Genomic DNA, 19,060 nt, shown 5'->3' on the forward strand with positions numbered 1-19,060 from the left:
AGGAGAGAGACCTGGACCAGGTTCTCCCTCCCAGCCTCAGCAGGAGTCGACCCTGCCAGCACTTGATCTCAGACTCCCCAGCCTCCAGGACTGAGACAATACGTTCCTGCCGATTAAGCCCCCTAGTCTGAGGTAGTCCCAGGAGACTCCTCCATATGCCAAAGTAAAGAGTGTGGATTTTTAATCCCCAGGTGAGGAAAGGTGCTGCAGGGTTTCACCTGGGGCCTTGACACGGTCACCACGACTTAGAAAGATCTTTCAAGGTCATACACGGGCCCGTGGACCAGAGCAGGAAACACGAGAGGCAGGAGTTTATGCAGAAACTGCTGAAACAGATCACGCAGAACACAGCTGGATGAGGGCAGGGGCAGTGAGGAATGGACAGGACAAGTTTATGAGATGTTAGGGGATAAATCAGCATGAATCACGTCCGTGTCACCAGAGGAGAAATGAAGCCAGAAAAGGCCACTTAACGTGAAGCCACTTTAAGAAGGACCTCAAATTTTGGGATAAATAGAATAAATACAGGGAAACGTCTGATTTGGATTTAGTCTTTAAAAATCACGCTAATACGTAAGGAATCGAGTTTTTACCTGACACTGAACCAAACGTAGGTGGCGACTGCAGTTGGGCAGACTCATTTGTAGAATGAAGACAGAACGGGTTGTTCTGTATTTTCATTTTTTCCCCCTAAAAAACTTGTACGAGGACCCACTAGGGCTGTCTTCACTTTCAGAGCAAGATCGGGAACCGGGTTGTTTTTACAACCGGTTTTAACAACAGTGGCCTCAGCCCCGCCCCCGACTCTGTGCTGTGCAAACCCCTCCTGTTTCCATCTTCTGCTTAATTGTCCACCTGTCCACTTGTCCCCATGGCCTCACCTGCCAATGACTGGGCCTAGAAAGAAAAGACACAACTGGGTGAAGACTAACCTTATGTTGATGTGGAATGAGACTTGAAACCAGAAATAAAGCACACTCCAAATCTGGGGGGTAATATTTTCTTCTTTTTACCCTTCTCTGTTTATGGCTGTGAAGCCGTGTGGTTCACCAAACTGCACTCACCATTTAAAGCTGGTATAAATTCCAAATCACTTCGTTTATAGTCCTCTTTCCAGAAAGACGGCTGGTGCAGAGAAAGGGGAGCTCGCGCCTGATTCCAACCTCAGGGGAAAACATGTCGGGAGAGTAAAGTACGCTTCTTCCCCTCACTGTTTCCCCTTGTCCCTTACTCCTGGTCAGACAGACAGCCGTCCGCTTCCACCTACAGAGCCTCAGGGGAGGGATGTGTCAGGGAAGGAAAACAGAAACCCTGGCTTTTCCAAGACTGTCTGAGTCACTGGTTCCAACGGCTGAGAACCCTGGACAGGTAATTTGGATGTTGAGGGTTTATACAAATAGCATAAGTGCCATAGAAGTGGATGTGCGCTCAGAACAGCACATCCCCTTGATGTGCTCGATGCTCTTGGAAAGCTCTGGACACACTTTGCCAAGTGGGCACCCTGAGCGGTTAGAACAGACCTTCCCCAAACCTCTCCTGTATGTCTCTTCTGCAATCTTGGATGGTCCTACAACGCGGGAAGCCCAGGGTGGGCAGGGGTGGGGGAGACCGGGGAAGCAGATTTCCCTGTGCTGTTTCTGGGCCTAGGTCCTAACTGCTTCCCAGCGGAGCACAGCAGAGCACAAGATGGCTGGAACACAAGTCAGGAAGTCCCTGGCATCTCCTCGGCCTACAACGGAAGTCAGAAATATGGTAATGGGTACGAAACACTGTGCCTGGCTCTTCACAGGGGTGTCCTCACCAAAGATGAAGCTCACACAGGGGCAGGCCCTCCTTCTGAGAGCGTGCAGGTCGGAGACGCAGATTCAGAAAGAAAGGGCCCACCCGTAGGATGGGGAGGGCTGGATTCCTAGGGAGCACTGGCTTATTCCGTCCCTACTCCATCACCCTCAGACCATCAAGGCAGGAGTTTTTACATCACAGCCAACACATTTCATGGGATCAATATGAGATGGGTCAAGAAAATTCCAGAATCAGACTTATTTCCTGAATAGACATAAAATACACCTGTCCTTACGCCAGCCAGTATGGCCGGAGGAACACAATGACCTTCTTCAGTCACTTAGGGTCCTAGACGTAGCAAACTTGACTTTGGGGGCTAAAGGTGCCTCATTAGATGGGCGACACGTACCAAGAGGCGGTTCAGAGAATCTGGCAAAGAGGGAGGGGAGCTGCCTGGGAATAAGATATTACTCTTATCCCTATTTTATTGTCTAAAATATAGATATTTTGGGCAACTGATTCTTATCATGGAAGTATGACCAAGACAACAAAGGGTTGGGAGAGAAGAAGGAAAAAACTGGGGGTTGGATCCTGGAAGTTCTTGTGCGAGAAACTAATGCTGCTGAGTCAAAATCCTCTGCAGCCAGCAACACCCGGGGAGAGCGCAACATGAGGAAAATCTACCCTCCCTTCCAAGAAACCTCCCCAGGATCTTCTACGGACTTAAGCAAGGAAGAAGATTAACTTTCAGGGTCAACCTTTCAGACCAAGGAAACCAAAAATAAGACAACTCACCTATTCTTTGGGGCTTACAAGATCACACCCCACAACCTACGATCTAAGGCAAGTCAGTGGGAAGGATAATTACCAACATGGGGTGAATTCTAGGTAACAAGTAGGAGATCACTCAGTCATTCAACAAATACAGAACGTAGGCTAGGTGACCTACCTCGGGTGCACCTACAAGCCTCTGTGCACACGTGGGGGTCTCTGCAGGAGAGGGTGTTCCCTTCGGTGCAGTGTCCCAGGAGCGCAGGGCAGCACGTACCTGGGTGGGCAGGGTTCCGGGTTGCAAGCCTGGCTCATCGGAGGAGGGCGGTGGACCATATCACACAAGGTGTCACTGACTGTCTGCTGGGTCTGGGTGTGTAAGCACACGGCTATCGCTTCTTGATGGCCTGGAGGTTGGGAAGAGGAAAAAAAAATGCAAGTGACTTAGAATAACTCACTGTGGGGGGGAAACAGGGTCTTGGGACTTCTTTAGCCATTGCCGTTTGAGTATATCGCTTGGCTGTGGGCTGCATTTCAGGGTGCGCGTGCAGACTGGGCATCATTCAAAGGCTTCCAGTCTTTAACATTCTCTCAGTCACCTTTTCAACTCAGCACCACTACCCTCTCCGCCCAAATATACTCACCTTGAAACATGAAAGGACATCCCGACTCCCCGTCTACCTGCAGACTTACCTGTGTTCCCAATCCAAGTCCCCTCAACCGAACCACCCAAGTGTTCTCCAAACCACACACTAGTAGTTCCCGGAGACGGATTTTCACGTCAGCCGCGAAAGAGTGACATTTTTTCTATGTCACTGCATACGTGCTAACTTTGATGTACAATCCTTACTCCAGCGTTCATTATGGTCTGAACTCCTGTTCGCTATTACTATACTTCGTGATATTGCCATTGCCGGCAGAAACAACAGCAATACCTCCCATCGGGAAAGCGCTCTGGCGTGTACGAAGTGCTTTCGCGGGCACTGTTTGGGCCCACAGGAATCTTGGGAGGTCCAAAGAATGGTATCATTATCTCCATCTCATTAATTTAATAATAAGGAAAACTGAAGCGTAGAGAGAAATTAAGGGAGCAAAAAATGGTAGACTCAAAACTAAAAATTAGAGGGGTGCGTGGGGGGCTCTGTCAGTTAAACGTCCGACTTCGGCTCAGGCCATGATCTCACAGTTCGTGAGTTCGAGCCCCGTGTCGGGCTCTGTGCTGACAGCTCGGAGCCTGGAGCCTGCTTTGGATTCTGTGTCTCCCTCTCTCTCTGCCCCTCACCCACTCCCCCACTCATGCTCTCTCTCTCTCTCTCTCTCTCTCTCTCTCTCTCAAAAATAAACATTAAAAAAAATCTTAGGGGCGCCTGGGTGGCTCATTAGGGGCGCCTGGTTAAGTGTCTGACTTCAGCTCAGGTCACGATCTCGTGGTCCATGGGTTTGAGCCCCGCGTCAGGCTCTGTGCTGACCGCTCAGAGCCTGGGGCCTGCTTCGGATTCTGTGTCTCCCTCTCTCTCTGCCCCTCCCCTGCTTGCACTCTGTCTCTCTGTCTCTCAAAAATAAATAAACATTAAAAAAGTTAGCTTTCCTATCTCCTACGTGAGTGCTCTTTCTCTGTACTCCAGGGATTCCAAAATACAATACAGTCAACCGGTCAAGGCAGAGACTGTGCAAACAGGAGCCCCCGCAGGCATGTTTTTCCTTTGAGGCCAGCCAGCTCTGTCCGACCCCAAAGCCCGCGTCCCAACCACTATTCTTTGTCTGTTGACGCAAAAAGAATCACTGAAAAATCAGAACTGAGAACGAAATATAAATCAAAGTTTTGATGAAAAAAAATCAAATGAAAATTGCAACAGCAACGGACTATACTATTTGAAATATGCAAATGTATTCAGTTTCATGCAAGAATGTGTGTTCCATTATGTTTGAAGACTGTGGTTCTCCTTCCAAATGCCATGTCTCAATTCATCCGTTTTACAATATTTTACAGAATGCAGAATAGGCCAAAAGAATATATAAAAGATACATGTGTGATGTGCAGTGCTTTCTGCTATGTTTTCTCCTTTCTATAGTTGTAATCTTATGTTTCCGGCCATGGCAGGATGCAGTCTTAAACCTCCAAGGATCTCCCATGAACTACTTTTTAATAAATACTGGCTAACTTGAGATACAAAGGGACACGGCTACAAAAATGTGTTTTCCAAGGGCAGCCACAAGAGTATCTTCTATCCTGCATACTCGACCTAAAGGCTTTTCATTTCAAGAGGCTTGATAAAACCTTTACCTTCAAAAGTAAACATAAAAAAATATAAGTTTGCTTCACCTTTTACTTGGCAAAATTTGGGTGACAATCGTGATGTGTTTAGAAGCTATAAAACAAAGTGTTGAAATCATGGTGTAATTTTCCTAACAAATCTTTTTGGAAGCATGAAGCAACACCCTTCAATTCACACTTGACCTTCTACAGCGTCATGACGAGAGGGTCTTTTTGGAGCAGAAATAATATTCAAAGCCTTCGTCAAGAAATGAATTAATGATGAGGGGGGGAAAGGGACTCTAAAAAGAGAAATGGAGCCAATAAATGAACTGACACATTTCCTTCTGTTGAAGGTTAGAGTGAGTTGGGCTCCTTGTTCACAAGTCTTGACTGATTCAACATGCCAAATAACATAACTCTCTCTCTCTCTCCCTCTACCTCTCTCTCGAAGAAGAAGAAAAAGAAGAAATACCAAGAACAATGAAGAAATCTAGTCACTCTCTCTCTATCCCTCTTTCTTTCTCTCTCTCTTTAAGAAATACCAAGAACAATGAAGAAATCTAGTCTCTCTCTCTCTCTCTCTCTCTTTCTCTCTCTCTCTCTCCCCCCCCTAAGAAATATGAAGAACAATGAAGAAATCTAGTCATTCTCTCTCTCTCTATCTATCCCTCTTTTTCTCTCTCTCCCCCTCTCCCTCTTTCTAAGAAATACCAAGAACAATGAAGAAATCTAGCCACTCTCTCTCTATCCCTCTTTCTTTCTCTCTCTCTCTAAGAAATACCAAGAACAATGAAGAAATCTAGTCTCTCTCTCTCTCTCTCTCTCTCTCTCTCTCTCTCTCTCTCTCTCTCCCTCTCCCTAAGAAATACTAAGAACAATGAAGAAATCTAGTCATTCTCTCTCTCTCTCTCTATCCCTCTTTTTCTCTCTCCCCCTCTCCCTCTTTCTAAGAAATACCAAGAACAATGAAGAAATCTAGTCACTCTCTCTCTCTCCCTCTCTCTCAGAAATACCAAGAACAATGAAGAAATCTAGTCATTCTCTCTCTCTCTCTCTCTCTCTCTCTCCCTTTCTCTCTCTCTCTTCCTCTCCCTCTTTCTAAGAAATACCAAGAACAATGAAGAAATCTAGTCACTCTCTCTCTCTCCCTTTCTCTCTCTCTCTCCCTCTCTCTAAGAAATACCAAGAACAATGAAGAAATCTAGTCATTCTCTCTCTCTCTCTCTCCCTCCCTCCCTCTTTTTCTCTCTCTCTCTTCCTCTCCCTCTTTCTAAGAAATACCAAGAACAATGAAGAAATCTATTCTCTCTCTCTCTCTCTCTCTCTCTCTCTCTCTCTCTCTCTAAGAAATACCAAGAACAATGAAGAAATCTAGTCAGAACCTTTCAATTACTATCCAGTATTTGATACATCAAGTTGTAAAATAAATATGAAAAAAATGAGTAAGAAAAGTATGTTAATTTAATAACCAAGTAGCCCTGGGCCCCAGAAATAGATGTAATATGCTCTTTTGAAGCACCAATGGAACATTAACAAAAAACTGGTCCTACATCAGATTATAAGGCAAACTGCAGTGAGTTCCAAAAGCCAGAAGCAGGTAACATTCTCTGACCGCAACAGAGTCCAGCGATAAATGAATAGGAGCCAATTGACCGCTCAAATCCAACCATTAGAATTTTCCAAAAGTCAGGGGCACCTGGGTGGCGCAGTCGGTTAAGCGTCCGACTTCAGCCAGGTCACGATCTCACGGTCTGTGAGTTCGAGCCCCGCGTCAGGCTCTGGGCTGATGGCTCGGAGCCTGGAGCCTGTTTCCGATTCTGCGTCTCCCTCTCTCTCTGCCCCTCCCCCGTTCATGCTCTGTCTCTCTCTGTCCCAAAAATAAATAAAAATGTTGAAAAAAAAAATTTGAAAAAAAAAAAAAAAGAATTTTCCAAAAGTCAGTCCCTACATAACTGCTAGGTCAGAAAGACAGAATGGATTACACATAATCTTTCACCAGGAAAAAGAGAGGAGAGAGGCTTAAAGCAACCTGAGACCAGATGAACAACTCTTTTTTGTTTTTTAATGTCTATTTATTTGTATTTATTTACTTAGGGGGGGGGGAGAGAGAGAGAAGGGGAGGAAGAATGCTAAGCAGGCTCCGTGCAGTCAACACAGAGCCCAACGTGGGGCTCAATCCCATGAACCATGAGATCATGACCTGAGCTGAAATCAAGAGTCGGACATTTAACCAACTGAAACACCCAGGTGCCCCCGGATGAACCACCCAATGATAATTTCAATATTGTCATGAAATGGATGACTTTTTTCCCCCCAAGAAAACCTAAATTGAGGAATTACTTAAAAATTAAAATCTTGAATATGACAATAAGCAGGGGGTGTACTGGAAATGATGTTAAAGATCCAGCCATGATGCCTCTCCCCTCAATCCCGCCCCCGGGAGGGAAAAATAAGAATGAGATTCAGACACTTGCAGGAACCAGTGCTTTCAAGCTTCTTGGATGGATAATATCCATGACATAAACTACTGAAGATGGCTGAAAGGCACAAAAGACTCCAACTCTCATTTACAAAAGGACTGTAACCCTGATGTCGGGATCTATAAAAGAAAATAAATGAACACACCTCCGTGTGGTGTTGCCTTGTGAGGCAACCAGGAGTGTGTGTTGTATTCCACACACAAGCCCAGGGCCATATTGAAAAGAAGAGTTAATACGTGTTTTTTTTTTTTGCTCTCTCAGCTGACTGGCCACTGTGAACGAGTGGATGCCACTCTAAAGTCCCAGGGAACAAGAAGGAGAGGAAGCAGAGTACGTTCTGGGCTGGGAGAACTGTGGAGAACAGTATCATCCGTGGTGTTAAAATGCCGAGTTTTACGCACTGCAGATAGGTGGGTTCCTTTTAGCAACGACTTGAGGAGACTGCCGGTAAAGATTAAGGACTGTTGAAACCATGTGTCCGCAGGAAGGGGATCATTGGATGTCACTGGAGCCTGAGAGGAAGTGACCGAATATGTCAAGGAGAAAGTACGGTTAGGGGCCTGTCATGACTTGAAGGGACCTGAAGAGAATGAAATAGGGAACGCTAACATTTCGTGGCGGGAACACATGTCCACAGGGAGTACTCCAGTGTGAGCCCATGGTGGACCAATTCAGCTTTCAGTCCCACATTCCCTTTCATGGGAACGCATGCTTGGACTCCCCCATGCTATGTGGACAATACTTCCGTGCATCAATAGCATTTCTATGTATTTCATTTACGGTTTGCATATATCTACGTGAAACCCTAAATCAAATACTAACACCCGGTAGTCGGCAGGACAACGAAAGAACATTACACTGTGACCTCAACCATCTATCGCTTCACTCACCAAATCATTCACACACACACACACACACACACACACACACACACACACACACACACACACACACAAAACACGAAACAACCAGGAACTTCCTGCCCTCGGGCATACAGACCCACCATCTCACATCTCACAAGCATCCTGGCCTTTTCCTTGTCTATTTTCAATTAGGAGTTTGCTGGATTTCACTCCCTTCCACCTTCCCAGGAAATTTGATTACCTCTCCCTTCACTTTTATCTGAGAGCTTTGTTGCTGCCTTGTGAATGTACCCAAGCCACTTAGTCATGAAGAAATAACACGCACCCAGCTCTCCGTCAATCCATGACGCCTTCTAGCCTTTTCCCTCTCTCTGCATTCTTTATCATAAATTTTGCCACAAAAAATCTATTCACCTCCATTTTGTCACCTGCCACCCTTTCCTCCATTCTTGCAAATCCGACTTCTGTGTCCAACACTCCACTGAATTGACTCCGAGTCACCAATGGCCACCCATTCTCTTCCTGGAGATTGAGCCACTACTCTGGCTTCGATCCTCTCCGCACACGGATGACTCACCAATGTATACTTGCAGTCTGGATCTTTGTTCTTTGCTTCAGATTCACACACTCACAAAGCCTACTTAGCATCTCCGTTCGCAAGTCCACAGGCACGTTAAGTCGTTGCGTCCACAAACGGAACTCTTGATGTCCTCGTGCCCAGCTGAACCTCCACCGAGCACGCGTCATCTCGGAAGAGAGCCCTGGGACTCAGCTTTGACACCTCCCCTGCACTCACGCCTCCACCAACAGACTTTCACCTTCTACATATTTCTCAGAGTTATCCACTGCCCTCCACCTCTGCTGTCATTACCGCTCAAGAACAAGTCCCTGCCTGGACGAGGCAACAGCTTTGTAGACGGCCTCCCTCACATCTGCTCTTATCCCTCCCAAACCTGTTTCTTTACGATACAGCTCGACTCACCTTTCTGAGATACAGAAAAATTGGATCATGCATCCCCCGCTTCAATTCTTTGAATGGTCTCCCGCTGATCTTGGGATAAAGAGCCAAATCAGCTTTGCCCACAAGGCATTCATCGTCTGGCCCCTGCCTTCTCCTCTAGCATCACCTCGCTGTCTTTCTCACTACTCCAGCCGCACCTGCCTTCTTCACTCTGGGGACGGACCATGAACCCTCCTGCCACCCAGGGACTTTGTACCTGCCTTTTTTTTTCTGCTGGGAACTCTTTCCGGACCACCCCCTCCAACGGCCTCTTTTGCTTCAGCAATTCCCCATCTTTCATATTTAAGTTCAAGTGTAACTGTTTTTAGGGAGGGTTTCCCTTACTTCCCTAATAAGGTCAAGTTCCTCCTATTATATGTTTTCCTAGCACCATGCATTTATTTTGCTATAACCAGCTGTGATTTACACATGTGGGCGATTATGTGATCAGTGCATTTTCCCCACTAGACTTGAGTTCCAAAAGCAGGAACTACTTAGAGTCACTGTCACCCAGCCCGGTGCCTACCACAAAGAAACGTGCAATAGATATCTGTAGAAATTTTGTTTTAATTTTTTTTACATTCATTTATTTTTGAGAGACAGAGCACAAGTGGGGAGGGGCAGAGAGAGAAGGAGACAGAATCCGAAGCAGGCACCAGGCTCCGAGCTGTCAGCGCAGAGCCTGACGCGGGGCTCGAACCCACAAACCATGAGATCATGACCTGAGCCGAAGTTGGACGCTCAACCGACTGAGCCACCCGGGCGCCCCAAGAATGTTTTTAAATGAAACAACGGGGAGGTGCCTGCTAACTGTCAGGACAAAGGCGAGGTGGCAGGGCTGGCGCTGCCCACATTATTTATTATTGTTCTTGAAATTCTAGACAATGAAATAAGATTTAAAAAGCTCAAATAAGATAAATAACTATTTGAAAGGGAAAAATAAAATCATCATGAATTAGAGATGGTTATTTCACTTAAGAGAATTGGTAAGAATGAACTTAAAACCGGTAGATGCATTAAGGATCTCAGCAATTTGGCACACCTGGGGGGCCCAGCTGGTTAAGCATCTGACTCTTGGTTTCGGCTCAGGTCACGATCTCCCAGTCTGTGAGTTTGAGCCCCACGTCTGGCTCTGTGCTGACAGTGTGGAGCCTGCTTGGGATTCTCTCTCTCTGCCCCTCCCCTGCTTGTATTCTCTATTTCAAAATAAATAAACTTTAAAAAAAAAAGAAAGAAAAGGGGGTTCAGCAATTTAATCAGATTTTTTAAAGAGAAAAAATGGTGGCATTATAAAAAGAACACCCTGCTGTTATTATATTATAAATTAATCATCCCACTAACACTTATTCTATACCGTGTGCCAGGCACTGTGATTAAGAAGTTCTCCAACATCATCCTGTTACATGAGGACACTTAATCCCCTCATTAATCCTCATGAAGGAGGTATGGCTCTTCTCACTGTACAAAAATGAGCCTCTACAAACTTCTATAACAGCCCGAAGAGAGTGGCGGGGCTAGGGTTCAAAGTGGGGTCAGGCTTCAAAGCCAATGAATCTGCTCCTAGCCTGTGCTGTTAGAAAATACAAAGGTAAGGGTGCCTGGGTGGCTCAGTGGGTTAAGCATTCGACTTCGGCTCAGGTCATGATCCCACGGTTCGTGGGTTCGAGCCCCACATTGGGCTCTGTGCTGACAGCCCGGAGCCCGGAGCCTGCTTTGGATTCTGTGTCTCCCTCTTTCTCGGCCCCTCCCCTGCTCACACTCTGTCTCTGTATCTGTCTCTGTCTCTCTCCCTCAAAAATAAACATTAAACAATTGTTTTAAAAATACAAAAGTAAAAATGAAAGGGCCTAAATGCAACAAATAACATAAAATACAAAGAAAAATTCTGGTGAGGAATGTTGATGATGTACGAAATTACAAAACCTTACCAGGGGGTGTTACAAAGGCAGGCACATCTTCCGAGAGGTCTACGTATATACGCACACACGTGCACACATACTATGCTGCACGCATACGTATATACGCTGTGGAAGCTGGAAATCCAATGTCTGAATTCTTCATGTTTCCAGGAACTAAAAAAGAACTCTCTATTGCCACTCCAAAATGAAAGCCAACTTAGGAAAGATTCCTAAGTACCAGCAATTACAACAAACAGATGCATTTTTATTTCTCGTATGCTATGAAGATTAGTTGGAAAATACAAGTACACAGAGGATCAGGATATGATCTTTGCAGGAATCTGTCATTTGCATCTATTATTTTTTCTACCAGAAATAGGAAGCTGGAGACACGGCTGTGTGCCTGTGGAAATGCTATCTTCCTGTGGTCTTTAGTTATGGCAGACCCACTCTCCTCGCGTGCAGGGGGAGGGTTCAAACCGACATTCCTAATCACACAGAAGTGGACATGTAGAGGCTGAGCCTCCAAAACCACATTAAAATGGATCACCGAGAGGCAAGTGTCACTGTATGTAGCTAGTACGGTCAAGACGATAAAGGCAAAATAACCAAAAACTGTGCACCATCAAGTCAAGGAAGGACTGTGTGCTACTCATTTTATACCCCGATTTTGAGCCCAGAACCCAGAGCCATGAAGTCTAGCACAGAGCAGGCATGAGCTTCCCTGTCTTTATTGAGGATCCTGGTTTCAAGCATTACCCTTTATGTTTCACAGAATTTACTTATTTAAAAGCAAAATTTAAGCTTGAACCCCCAAAGTTAAAAATATCACTTTTTGCCAAGTTAAAAGGCTTATTATATGCACCCATTATATGACCAGCTCTCTCTAAAGGATGAGAACTGTTTTCTGTTTGGGACTGCATGATGGCCTCTGAGCCTCGGTTTCCCTAACTGTAAAATTTGGGTTAGTGGGTATCCAAGGTTCACTTAAATGGTATTATTCTAGGATTGCACAATACAATGCACTCTCACAAGGCGAAATTGCTGTGTAACTGAGTATTGAAAGATTTCCAAGTTGATCTCTGTTAAAACTTGTAAAATGTGTTCCAGGTTCACAAGAGGATGCCAGGCAATAAACGGGCACTCCACATCAACTATCTGCACAGTGAGCTGCACTTCTGACATGTTCAAGGTGCTCTGTCTTCTCACAGTCAGCCCAAAGGTCCACAGGGCCAATAAGGATAAGCTCAATTAGCCAGGTTTCGCAAAACTTGTATTTTTTTAAGTTTGTTTATTTATTTATTTTGAGAGAGAGAGAGAGAGCATGCATGCATGCATATGAACAGGGAGGAGCAGAGAAAGAAGCAGGGGGCGAGAAAATCCCAAGCAGGCTCCACACTTGGCATAGAGACTGACATGGGCTCGATCCCACGACCGTGAGATCACAACCTGAGCCAGAACCAAGAGTAGGATGCCCAACTGACTGAGCCACCCAGGCGTCCCAAATTTGTATGTTTTAAGTGGATTCAAAGGGCATTCTACTACTCCAAGATACATACCCAAGAAACATGAAAAAATATGTCCATATAAAAACATGTACCTGAATGGCCATAGTAGGATTATTCATAACACCCAAGACATGCAAAGAATCCAAATTTCTAACTGATGAATGGATAAGCAAAATGTGGTTTATCCCTACAATGGAAGAGTATTAGTCATAAAAAGGAATGAAGTTCTGATTCATGCTACAACATGGATGGACCTCAACTGGAAACATTATACTAATTAAAAGTCACGAAGGACCCCATATTATGTGATTCATCTTATACGAAATGTCCAGAATAGACAGAAAGTAGATCAGTGGTTTCCAGGGGCTGCCACTGGCAGGGAAAATGGGGGCTTGAGGAAAAATGGGGAGTGACCTGCTTAAGGGTACAGGGTTCTGTGGGGGTAAAGTGCTGTGATGCTGATTATGAGGATTTCTGAGTAAAATCCTCTGATTATGAGGATGCTGATTATGCACAACCTTGTGAATATACTAAAACCCACCAAATTGAATAAAGACTTCAAATGCATAAATTGTATGGGATGTGAATTACATCTCAATAAAACTATTAGCAAATAAAAAAGGAAAGTCATTCCCATAGGCTCAGCCATCCTGGAGGTGCCTCCTAGAGCTACCTCAGTAGACAGCACAATAGCAGATTCTAATATCTTGGTACCAAGCTTCAAAGATGAGGTCTAGTGCCGCCTGGATGGCTCAGTCAATTAAGCGTTTGACTCTTGATTTCGGCTCAGGTCATGATCTCATGGCTTATGAGATTGAGCCTTGTGTCGGGCTCTGTGCTGATAACATGGAGCCTGCTTGAGATTCTCTCTCTCTCCGTCTCTCCCTTCCCCGCCCCCCTCAAAATCAATCAATCAATCTATCTATCTATCAAAGATGAGGTCCAACAGACTCCGCCAACTGAATCAGAATTCGCCTGGTCATCTTTCCTTGGGCAACTCCAACTGCTCTCTTAGTTCCGAGGACCCAATATGCCATGCTTCCCCAAATCGAGGGGCCTTCCCAGTCAGGGAAAAAAACTAAACTCAAGGATAGCAGAGTACTAGATGAAATAGTAATTCTACCAAAGGCAACATTCAAGAGTTTTGAGATTAAGAGATTTGAGGCTGTGCAATCAACAGCAGGATTTGTTTCTGCTCTCATAATAAAAGACACAGCTCCTGGTGATACTGTAGGAACGTACTGGTTCAGAAGTGGTGGAGATAGCTGATACTTTCCAGGAATGTCATAGGAAGTTCCAGCCATCTATAATGGCAGTTGAATGGGGGACCATTTTTTCATCTCGGCAACTACCTCTGGAGGGGTCCTCAAGACTCATCAGGAAAGTACTAGTTCCTATTCTCTCCAAGGGCATGTTCACGTGAAGGTTTCCAAGCTATAACAAGGGTGGTGTCCAGGGTGCTGAACTCAGAGCAGGAGTTAAGTTCTGAGCGGCAGCATAGGTGTGCAGTGGACTTGGGGCTGAGACTATGTGCCCTGGAGGCAAGAGACACAGCAGCCAGTTGAGGTCCAGGTGAGTAAGAAAATCTGAGCTCCTAGTCAGTTGGGTGGGCTTCTAAAAACCAGGGAGAAGCAAGTAAGAGAGCAGAGAGAATCTGGGAGCAGCCAAGTGTCCTGTTCTAAATCCTACGTGCATAACTCCATGTGAAAGGTAGTAGCTTAGCTGAAGGCTGGGGCTAAAACATATGCCACTTCCTCTGGGTCTACTGCAGGCTGGCAATGTCAGAGAACAGGTGTCTGTGTCAGGATAGGTGGGTTTAGAGGTTGAATTAGAACAGGACAAAGACAAATACCACCAAGTCATGGAGACTGGATGGGAAGGACTGGGAATTCACTTAAGGGCCCGGAGGACAAAGAGGGAGGGGCTCAGGTACAGTGACAGGATCACGAGCTCTAATACCTGATAGGGAGCTCCAAGTAATGGGCTCAGGGGCACCAGGAGGGCTGGAGCATGCACTTGAACTAACCACCTTCTTTTTTTTTTTTTTAATTTTTTTTTAACGTTTATTTATTTTTGAGACAGAGAGAGACAGAGCATGAAGGGGGGAGGGGCAGAGAGAGAAGGAGACACAGAATTGGAAGCAGGCTCTGAGCCATCAGTCCAGAGCCTGACGCGGGGCTCGAACTCACTAAACTAACCACCTTCTAAGACAGTAGCTCCTGTATTCTTCTCACCATTGGCTGGGACTGAAGTCAGAGCACTTTTTTTAAAGTTTATCTATTTATCTGGAAGAGGGAAAGAGAGAGAGAGAAGAAAGAACTCATGCAGGAGGGGCAGAGAGAGAGAGAGAGAGAGAGAGAGAGAGAGAGAGAAAAACGCAAGCAGGCTCTGCACTGTCAGTGCAGAACCCGACGTGGGGCTCGAACTCACAAACCGTAAAATCATCACCTGAGCTGAAATCAAGAGTCGGACGCTTAACTGACGGAGTCCCCCAGGCGCCCCTGAAGTCAGAGCACATTTAGCCACCAGGGTTTGCCACAAGTGCTGGAATCCAGGGTCAGGGTGTCAGGGGTCCTGGAGTCCTGATCAGATGAGTCTCCTTCACGTCGGCAGAAGAGCTAGCTTTCCAACTATTTCTATCTTTTCCTTCCAAAAAAGAGAGCCCTGGAGAATGACTATCTGAGCCCCTGCTCTCTGCTCATCAACTCTCTTTTGGATCCTGGAGGGCTTAATAATCTTGGTGCCAACCTGCACCCTATTGAGGCCACCTGGCCATATTAGCACTTCCTAATCCTAACAGGCCCACTGGCTATGCACGTTACACACACATACGTGCACACACATAAACCAGAGTGACCAGTGTGTTCTTCCCTGGCCTCCAGCCCAACGTGCAGGTATGAGGGTGACTCCTGACAGAGTCCCATCAGAAATGGCAATCCCAGGCCACCTCAGTTTGTAACACTGACTCACGGGCGAGATTGCCTCGACTTACCAGTTCTGCATTCCCCTACTTATTCCATAGTAATCAGTGGCCTCTTTCCCCACCTCATTTATACATTTGCTGAGGCCAAAGGAGCATAACATTTTTTGGGGGGGGGGGGTCAGGATATACTGCCACACGATCCTTTATCTTCCTGGAATAATCACAATGGAAAATAAAGACAGAGAAGGCATAGTTTTCAGTTATTCGAATGACTTTACCTCCTTTAGGTTTTTCTAAGTTGCACGTTTGGCTTAGCCAAGTCAGTGGTTTCTCAAACTATTAGCAACACAAGACGCCGCTGTCCCCCCCCACCCCCCCCCACCCCCCAGAGAGAATCCCATACCTCCCAAGCATGTGGCCGTGCAAGGAGTGAAGCCAGCGTACTCCCAGTGGTAGGTCATCGTGCTGTCCTCCTGGGGAGAGGCGTCGGGCTGGCGGGAGGCAGGGCTCTCGTCGCAGGGGTGGAGGAGGCAGGGCCGCTCGGTGGGCAGCTGGGGGCCCTCACACTCTTCCTCAGGCAGCTCGGTCTCCGTCTGCGTGAACGTCAGGAGCACACGGCACTTCACCTCCCGGACCTGGACGCCCGGCCCGCACGTGGTGCTGCAGGCTGACCAGGGCTCCGGGATGAACCTACAGAAGACCCAGGAGTCCCCGTTATACAGCGGCCCCGCAGGAGCGACAGGCCTTCCCTGAAGGGAAGAGATAACTTCGCTCAGAGGGAACTCGGGACATTGGAAACGCCGTTTATTTTTCCTGGTGCTCAACTAGGTCATGAACAAATTGTCCAATCTTATTAGCAACAGAAAGGATTTTTCACTGGAGATCTAGTGAACGTTTGCACCCATTTTATTTATTTGTTTGCTTATTTATTTACTTATTTAGAGAGCAGGGGTGGGGCAGAGAGAGAGAGAGAGAGAGAGAGAGAGAGAGAGAGAGAGAGACAGACCCAAGTCTGACAGTGCAGAGCCCGATGCAGGGCTCAAACTCACAAATCATGAGATCATGACCTGAGCCGAAATCAACAGTCAGACACTTAACTGACTGAACCACCCAGGTGCCCCAAAAGTTTGCCTCCATTTTAAAACTCAAATGCTGTGCTATCACCTTTGTTTAACATCATTAAAATTAGGCTCTTCAAAAATTTGGTCATAAATAAACCATTATGTAGTGATAATTTCTAATCTGAGTTCTTTTATAATACGGAGAATTTTCATCAATATTTATTCAATGAATCTTTATCAGGCTTATCCTTTAACAGGTAGGACTTTATTAAACTCTCAATATTTAAGATAATAAATGTTTTCTGCAGGGTAGATGAAGCTTTCATATTCTGTCCTCAACTACACTACACTGAATTTCATCTTCTTGAAAATATCTTAGATACAATATGGCTGAATAAAGTATTTATTTCTGATTCTGAATTATTATCCACTAAATCAGAGGTTGTCAACCTATAGCCTACAGGTCAAGTCCAGCCCACCTGTTTCTCTACAGACTACAGAATGACTTTTATAGTTTTAAATGGTTGGGGGTGGAAAAGAAGGGTAATATTTTCTGAATGACACAACATTGAATTAAAGTATCCATAATTATAGTTTTATTGGAATATGGCCATGGTCACTTGCTCACTTCTCGTTCATGACAACTTTTATGCTACATGGCAGAGCTGAGGATTTGCCACAGAGACTATTTGGCCCACAGAGCCTAAAGTCTTTACTATCTGGGCCTTTGCAGAAGACGTTTACTGATTCCTGCACTGAATTGAAAAGCAGAGACTCAGCAGGGACATGCTTAGTTAAGTCATCCCGAAGCAACACTTGCATTGTGAGATATTCACAAGTGACAGGCAAGGAAGAGCCCAGCGAATGTAAGTTGGGGAAACCACGGGTGCAAGAGTGCTCCACAGGTTTAATTACTGCAAAACTTTTCCAAAGACCACGATACATGAATGCATACTATAAATGCCTAAGAGGGGAATATGGCGTGCATCATTTCCTGAGTTTAAGTGAACGCAGATCTCTGTTCACAGGATAACGTACTAAGTCGCTTCAGAAAACGGCTAAGATATAGTTCCAAGGGTTCATGTTCAAAATCTCAGAACGGGTAGTAAGGGTCTCTCAGAGTCCTCCAACCTTCTCTCCCTGGACAAGACTTCATCACCTTGTCCACAATCCAATCAGCAGGAGGAAACACCATTGGGATACATGAGCCCCGTAAAGAGCCCTGCAAACAGTAAACCCTCCGAATTCTATTTACTGCATTGAAAACTTTTGGTGGAGAACTCCCTCCCCTCCCCTAGGCCAGGAGAGGGCTCGCCCAACCTCCCAGCAGAGAGGAGTATTGGCGTAATATTTGAACATGCTCTTTTCTCTCCTTGCTGTTTTCCCCGGTAGAACTGGAAAGAAAAAGCCTGATTAAATTTAAGACGAGGCACCGATACAATGTAATATACATACAACGTAATAACATGAGGTCAATTAAAAGAAGGAGGTGTGTCTGTTATTAATTCAGAAGGAATAGTCTCCTCTTGGAGAGAGTTAAATGAAGTAAGTGTGGGAGGGCTCATATACTGGGGTCTTTTGTCTAAATACACACAGAAAGGCATGCATATGTATATGTAGTGTATATGTTATTTAATTATAACATTTACAGCACACATACCTGTACATGATTTACGTACAATGTACAATGTCTCTTTTCTGGAAGCGATCGATCGCACGTGCCAGAGTGTGGAGTGGGAGCTTCCACTTTCTGTTTATAGCTTTAAAAGTCTTGCATTTTCTAACCATGTGCATACTGTATTTTTTTTTTAATTTTTTAACGTTTATTCATTTTTGAGACACAGAGAGACAGAGCACGAGCGGGGGAGGGGCAGAGAGAGAGAGAGACACAGAATCTGAAGCAGGCTCCAGGCTCCCAGCTGTCAGCACAGAGCCGACGCGGGGTCTTGAACTCACAGACCGCGAGATCATGACCTGAGCTGAAGTCGGACGCTTAACCAACCGAGCCACCCAGGCACCCCTGTGCACACTGTACGTTTATGGTCACTCTTCTTTTCCCCTCCTCTCTCCTTAGTGATAAAAACTGAAAATTGAGATGTAGATTCTTTTCATTCACAGGGAACCCCTGTGTCTGTTGTGATTCAGAGCCCCATTAGAAGATGGGGCTGGAGGAAAGGCTCACCTCAGTTCCCAACGTGGCAAGTGATGGTCACATCCAGTGTTTTCCTAAGGTGTCCTGGACCTTTCAAGTTGGCTTTCAGAGACCCTTTTAGGGGTCCTCTTAAAAACCAGATGTGAGAACTGTCCAAATTAGCCATGAGTGGTTTGAAAGGGAGGCGGGGAGGGGAGCTATGGCAACAGAAACTTTATGTATAAAGTAGCATGATGGTCTTTGTGGATTTTTTTCAATTCTTTATGTATTATTAGTATTGTTTACTTATTTATTTTTTAAATGTTTATTTATTTATCTTGAGAGAGACAGCATGAGAGTACGTGCACAAGCAGGGGAGGGGCAGA

The 19,060-nt window shown here is 45.6% G+C and overlaps 1 protein-coding gene across 3 annotated transcripts in view; it reads right to left on the reverse strand.

The window, feature by feature from the left end:
- Positions 1-19,060, reverse strand: part of ADAMTSL3 (ADAMTS like 3) — a 351,370-nt gene that overhangs the window by 98,175 nt on the left and 234,135 nt on the right. For all 3 annotated transcript variants that reach the window (XM_023254830.2, XM_045058725.1, XM_045058726.1), the window contains 2 exons: positions 15,886-16,172; positions 2,831-2,960 (listed from right to left, as the gene is read on the reverse strand). In XM_023254830.2, coding sequence (XP_023110598.2) covers positions 2,831-2,960; positions 15,886-16,172 — 417 coding nt within the window. The remainder of the gene's footprint in view (positions 1-2,830; positions 2,961-15,885; positions 16,173-19,060) is intronic.

This window comes from Felis catus, chromosome B3 (genome assembly GCF_018350175.1).
Source record: "Felis catus isolate Fca126 chromosome B3, F.catus_Fca126_mat1.0, whole genome shotgun sequence".
Taxonomy (NCBI): domain Eukaryota; kingdom Metazoa; phylum Chordata; class Mammalia; order Carnivora; family Felidae; genus Felis; species Felis catus.